At 35.6% G+C, this 6,394-nt stretch overlaps 1 protein-coding gene across 1 annotated transcript in view; it reads left to right on the top strand.

Moving 5' to 3' along the window:
• Positions 1-749: 749 nt before the first annotated feature.
• The window catches only part of LOC306864405 (methylglutaconyl-CoA hydratase, mitochondrial-like), a gene marked incomplete at both ends in the record, with an annotated part of 28,094 nt that continues 22,449 nt past the window's right edge, over positions 750-6,394 (top strand). The window contains 2 exons of the mRNA XM_079408415.1: positions 750-852; positions 1,264-1,359. Coding sequence (XP_079264541.1) covers positions 750-852; positions 1,264-1,359 — 199 coding nt within the window. The remainder of the gene's footprint in view (positions 853-1,263; positions 1,360-6,394) is intronic.

Genomic DNA, 6,394 nt, shown 5'->3' with positions numbered 1-6,394 from the left:
ACGTAGAATTAAGGCAGTTCTGAAGGTGAAAGGGGGTCAAACACAGTATTAGTATGGTGTTCCTAATAATCCTTTAGGTGAGTGTATATATATTTAAATTAATTCAAATTCAAATGTAATATTAATTGCCAGTTAATATAATAATACTTTAAATATATAATTATTAATAATTATAATTCATATGATATAAATATAATAATTAGCAGGAAAAGGCAATTTTGTCTCTGAAATTCTTCTATTCTGAACTGCTTTAAATTGTAGCAAGAGATACGGGGGAGTGGAATAATTGCATCTGATATTCGACACTTTGCTCACAGCTGATTGGTCCAGTTTGGGTTTGCAATCTCTAACCCAGAATAAAACCTGCTCTGGAGCAGGGTAGCTGTGTAGCGTAAGTTACCATGTTGCGAAACCTGCTCAAAACCAACCCAACCCACCTTCTTGAGCCCAAAAACTCAGAGTTTGCTTAAGCCTAAACACAAACTTACCTGGGTAAAACCCAAAACCGGCTTTGTGCAAACAGGCCTCAGATAATCTCATTAAAACTGATCATGCTTTGAGAATCATATACAGATTACTCATTACTGCATCAGTCCGTTCAGATTTGAAGTAAACTTGCCTTTAAATTTGACAAGGCAAACCAATATGAATGTACCAACCAATGCCCATGTCGTTAAAGTTTCATTATTTCAAGCATACATCGGCTGATTTTCAATGTCTTTCACAAGAACATAACTTTGCATCAACACATGTTTGTCTGTACAGGCGCAGACTTAAAAGAAAGAGCAAAGATGCAGCAGAGTGAAGTAGGACCATTTGTTACTAAAGCAAGAACACTAATAACAGAACTTGGTAAGTTAAACCGCTGAAAACATCAAACTTGAAATCTTAAAAGGTATTCCTCAAATTTATTTGACATTGCCAATTATTTAACCAAAGTCAGCACCATGAGCGAATTTCATACAGTCACATTATGCTTGAGGTCATTGTGTAATTGTACAATGTAAATACCAGTTGCAGAGATGGATAATGTTTTAAAGAGTTCTTTTAATTATTAAATGGGTAATGTATTTTACATCCTATCATTGCTTGTTATTACAGCTCCATTATTTCAGCCAATGGAAACCCTGCTCTCTAGATATCAGCTCAGCCATTAAAAACAAACAAACATTTGACTACAAATTAGAAAAGTGTTGATATATGAGACGTTCACTGTTCATTTAATGGTTAATCCAGTTTTGGGCGTTTGATGAAATGTTTTAGGTACTCTTCCCATGCCAATGATTGCAGCCATTGATGGGGCGGCTCTTGGAGGAGGTCTTGAAATATGCGATCCAGATCCAAAACGAGCCGTTTTTGGTGCTTGATTAAATAAATGCTTTGCTTATAACGAGGAGGATATTTTCAGCTATGAAACTTGCAGGATGTTTTAATCATACAAAGACCTCTTATATGCTGAAAGATCAAGGCAAATTTGATTTCTCATGTCATGACCCCTTTAATGGTTTAATAAGGGTATCTTGGTTCACTCAGTGTTGTGAATGAACATTTCTTCATTACGCTGTCAGACAGCAGATGGCTTCTTTCATGCGTTCTCCTCTCACACCTAGATTTAGATTTAGGAAGTCTGTGCATGATGCTATAACAGGTCTTCAATGCATTTCACACCATATGTTTTCACACAAGGCACCTTTTTTTCAAATGTGGATATTTAAGGTCTCTATTCAGTGTAATTGCACATTGACTCAAAGTAATGGCGCTGTAAAACATTTAGAAATTATAGAATGCCTTAAGAATAACAAAGTATTAAACAAAATGAATGTGGAATATTATTTAGTGTTCTTTTCAGACGCCTCTTGTTTTCATGGTTTCAAGCTGAAATAAACTGGCTGCCTTTGAGTATTTCGACAGGTGTGAGAACTAAACATAACGGTTCATATTTAATGCGCTGAAAAAAAACCTTTGTGAAATATAAGTTTTAAATTTATCCATGTGGAAGATGCTTTTTTTTTTTTATCCAAAGCAAATTAAACTACTTTCACTTGTTGATCAGTTTATTTATGTGCTGTTCAGTGTCACAAGAAAGCAACTAATTATCACTAAAGTATTAATTATTGATAAAATGTCTTTTAATTGGAGCACAGTATGAGTATTTGTATTATCTATTATATTGTATGCATTATAAACCTGATTATTTTATCGCTGTTTACCTGATTTAAAATGTATGATTTCTGAAGGCATTCATATTTTTCAGGGTCTTCTGAGATATATATCTTTGAAAACAAATAGTCTAACTGATTCTCCACACTTTGACCTATTTTACGGCCAGCTCTGCTAAAATGGGACTAGGTGAGACTTAATTAGCCATCATCCCAGGCGTTGTAAGTGCCTCTGTCTGTATTTGTAATTACTTCTGAATTCTTCGGAAAATCAACGAATTGTGTGATCAATTGTCTTCTTTGTTGTTTTGTCATTGGTTTGAACCAAAGGGGATATTCACATACAAAAACAGCGATAAAAATGGTACCGTGAGCAAGAACAGTGCTATGATCTTGCTCCAAATGATTGAAATGATCAAATGATCTTTGCATCATTTCCTGGAGTTGCTATTTCGTTTCAATTATACAGTTGTGCTCATAAGTTTACATATCCCTTGCAGAATATGGAAAATGTTAATAATTTTAACAAAATAAGAGGGATCATGAAAATTGCATGTTATTTTTTATTTATTTTACACTGTCCTGAATAAACTATTTTACATAACAGATGTTGTTTTTATAAACTGAATTTATAAAAAATGACCCGTTCAAAAGTTTACATACCCTTGAATCTTAATACTGTGTGTTGTTTCCTCGATGATCCACGACTGTCTTTCTGTTTTGTGATAGTTGTTCGTGAGTCCCTCGTTGGTCCTGAGCAGTTCACCTGCCTGCTGTTCTTCAGAAAAACCCCTCAGCTCCTGCACATTCTTTGGTTTTCCAGCATCTTCTGCATATTTGAACCCTTTCCAAAAGTGACTATGTTTTTGAGATCCATCTTTTCACACTGAGGGCAATTGGGGACTCATACATTATATAAGGTGAAAACGTACAGATGCTCAAGAAGAGCTGGAGGGTGTAAACTTTTTGAGTTGGATGATCAGGGTAAATTGTACATATTTTGTCTTCTGAGAAACATTTAAGTATATATGTTGCTTCTTAAGTGCAGTACCAAATGAAAAAAATATTATCTTTAAACAAAATAAGAAAATTTACACATCCTGTTCAAAAGTCTACACCCTCTGGCTCTTAATGCATTGTGTATGAGTCCCTCAATTGCCCTCAGTGTGAAAAGATAGATCTCAAAATCATACAGTCACTGTTGGAAATGGTTCAAAATAGGCAATGTCGGAAGTTATATGCTCAAACAAATATGTTGGTGAGAATTTTATATGTGTTCAGATCAGGTAAAGATATTCTTTTTAGAGCTTATTGTACTTTTATACTGCGCCTTTGTGGGTTAATTTTAAGAAAGAGAGCCCCTGTAAGCATCAGGTTGCGATACTAGTCCTCTATGAGGAAGTATTGGTGTAACGGTCTTTTTTAATGTATATTGCTTTGGGTTGCATTGTGTGTTTCTTGCTAATGGACCTTGAGTCTGGAAATAAAGTTGAATAATAAATATGCAGAAGATTCTGGAAACCAAAGAATGTACAGAAATTGGAGGATTTTTCTGAAGAACAGCAGGCAGTTGAACATTTCAGGACCAATGAGGGACTCATGAACAGAACAGAACAACAGTCGTGGATCATCCAGGAAATGGCATATAGTATTAAGATTTAAGGGTATGTAAACTTTTGTATGGGGTCATTTTTATAAATTCAGTTATTATTTTGTCTTGTGGAGTATATATAAACATCTATGTGAAATAGCTTATTCAGGACAGTACTAAATAAAAAAAACATGCAATTTTCACGATCCCTCTTATTTTGTTTCAATTATTAACATTTTGCACATTCTGCAAGGGGTATGTAAACTTATGAGCACATCTGTACCTTTGTATCTAAAGTTAGAATAGCAGCAGAACTGTAAATATATCTGATGTACACAGATTTTCAAAGTGTTGCATTACTGCATAGTAAATATTTGTGCTCCAAATTCAATATACAATATATTATAATTATATATTATTAAAAAAATCTAGACAAAGAATGTGGATGCTTTGTGGTTGTCTTAATGTAACATAACTATGAATGTGGCAAACCACACCTCTGGTTACACCTTTTTGAACTTTCAGGGAATTAAATTAATCTGTTCACTAAAATCATCTTAACATTGCCAAAATGCAAAGAAAATGAATGTCATTGTTTGTTTGCAGATGTCACTGCTTTAGATGACAAAATCAAACCAGGTGCCATTTAGAAATGTTCAAGTGTCCAAATACTTTTGGGGCCACTGTAGCTCATTAGATACTGTATAGGACTATTCTGCAACAGACAGATTTGTAATGGTTATGATATGCTGGGTTAAGGCAAAACCAGTGGCATGTTTTCCAGTTTCTTATCTAGGTGCACGTGGTTGTGTTTCAGTATATAGTGTCAGTCCAGACAGCCAGTGAGGTCATCGCTCAAGGCTTGACCTGCAGCCAGAGGGTTTCTGTCTTCAGGGTGAAAATAGGTCACCAGAGCTTTGGCACCCGCTCAACCAGTCAGAGCTTTATTAGGTTGAGAGACCCTGGAAAAACAGTGGTGAAGACGTCAGCACAAGTCACACTTTTTTTTTTTTGGTTCGGTGTTGTGCTGTTTTGAACCAATTTGTTTGACCTGTTATCTGCAAATGTTAGCGTTGCCTCTTGTGGACATCTGAAAAATGTTATTTACTGGAGCACAGGATCAGTTACAGTTCTGCTTTTTTTGTAACAATGGCCAAAAAACTAAAATTAAACAAGATAAAAGTTGTCTGTAAAGGAGGAGACTCTTTTTTTGTGAATGACCACCTAACTTTCAATCTGCCTTCAAAAAATATTGCATGTGAGGCATATGGACTACTTGACATGGAGTCATGACATGGATTTTTTTATTATTTTAATATGTTCCTTGAGGTTTACTTATAATGTTAAAGTTTTTTTGAACAAAAAAAAACTAATGAATATGTGGGAAAAAATATAATTGTCAACCCTCATTCTGACCCTCTGTCTAAAACGAACTGCTTTAAGGGGCGTGTCCTTTAAGGCTTGTCAGTAATCAGCCACTGTTATGATTGGCTAACGTCACTGCATAGGAAACAGTATCAGTGCCCCCAGAAATTTCCAAACAAAGCTTTATGAAATCATTTACTTATGGTTTGTGATGCATCTGTAGTCTAGTACTGCTTCATCTTTCAACAAATGTTTCTTTGTGAACTCTCCATGACGCTGTGAAACACAAAATCCTCCCATCAATCCTCTGACATGATCTGGAGTGTTTATTCCATGCTGGGATTTTCTGATATCTCTGAACGAGCTGTTTAAACCAAACGCGTCAAAGTGAACGATCTTTCACTGCATGTGTCCTGACGACAGGCTCGAGCGTGGACTGAGTCAGAAAGTGAACACACATCTGTATACTGTATCCAGTGTAGACAAGATAGCGGCAGCCATTGTCATTTCTGTTTGTTTTTGACGTGACATGACACTCTTTCAGCGTAATCAAGTGTTAGCCGTAAACGAGTGAACGGCAGTGGGCGGGGCCTATGCTGAGAAGAAGACTATTCGTCAATGTCTTGCTCTGGAGGTGGTGTTTATGCAAATGACTAGTGATGTCACCCTGCACCTCAGATCCAAAGTGAGCTGTTTTTTGTAGCTTGATTAAATAAATGCTTTGCTTATAACGAGGAGGACATGTTAAGCTATGAAAGATGTTGTAATCGTACAAAGACCTCTTATATGCCAAAAGATCAAGGCAAATTTGATTTCTCATGTCGTGACCTCTTTATGGTTCTTTTATTGTGAATTGTGTGTATGGAGCCATGGTCACTACTATCTATTATTGTATGGAAAAAGGGCCATTGCGTATATGATGACAGAATGTTCATTTCTGGTTGAATTACCTCAGACCTGCGGTGGTTTCCTTCTGCTTTTTTGAGTCAGGGCATGTTCCTTTTAGCGCTCTTGTTGATAATGTGCAATGCTTGATTGCTACTCCAAAGATAATTATTTAATTGACTCCCTGATTACTAAAGAGTGCTTGATTGGTAGCGTTTTGGAAAATTGAAAGAATGCAAAGGATATTGCAATTTTCCACATGAAGTCTTGAGTTGTTTGAGCAGTGTTTGATAAATCAACATTCCCAACATTTTTTTTAAAATTGAGATTTATATATAATCTATTAAGATAGTAATCTTTCCATTGATGTATGGTTTGTTAGGACAATATTTGG

The sequence above is a fragment of the Barbus barbus genome (assembly GCF_936440315.1).
Source record: "Barbus barbus genome assembly, chromosome: 45".
In the NCBI taxonomy this organism is placed as follows: domain Eukaryota; kingdom Metazoa; phylum Chordata; class Actinopteri; order Cypriniformes; family Cyprinidae; genus Barbus; species Barbus barbus.
The sequence above is the reverse complement of the archived record's forward strand: the minus strand, read 5'-3'. Positions and strand labels throughout refer to the sequence as shown.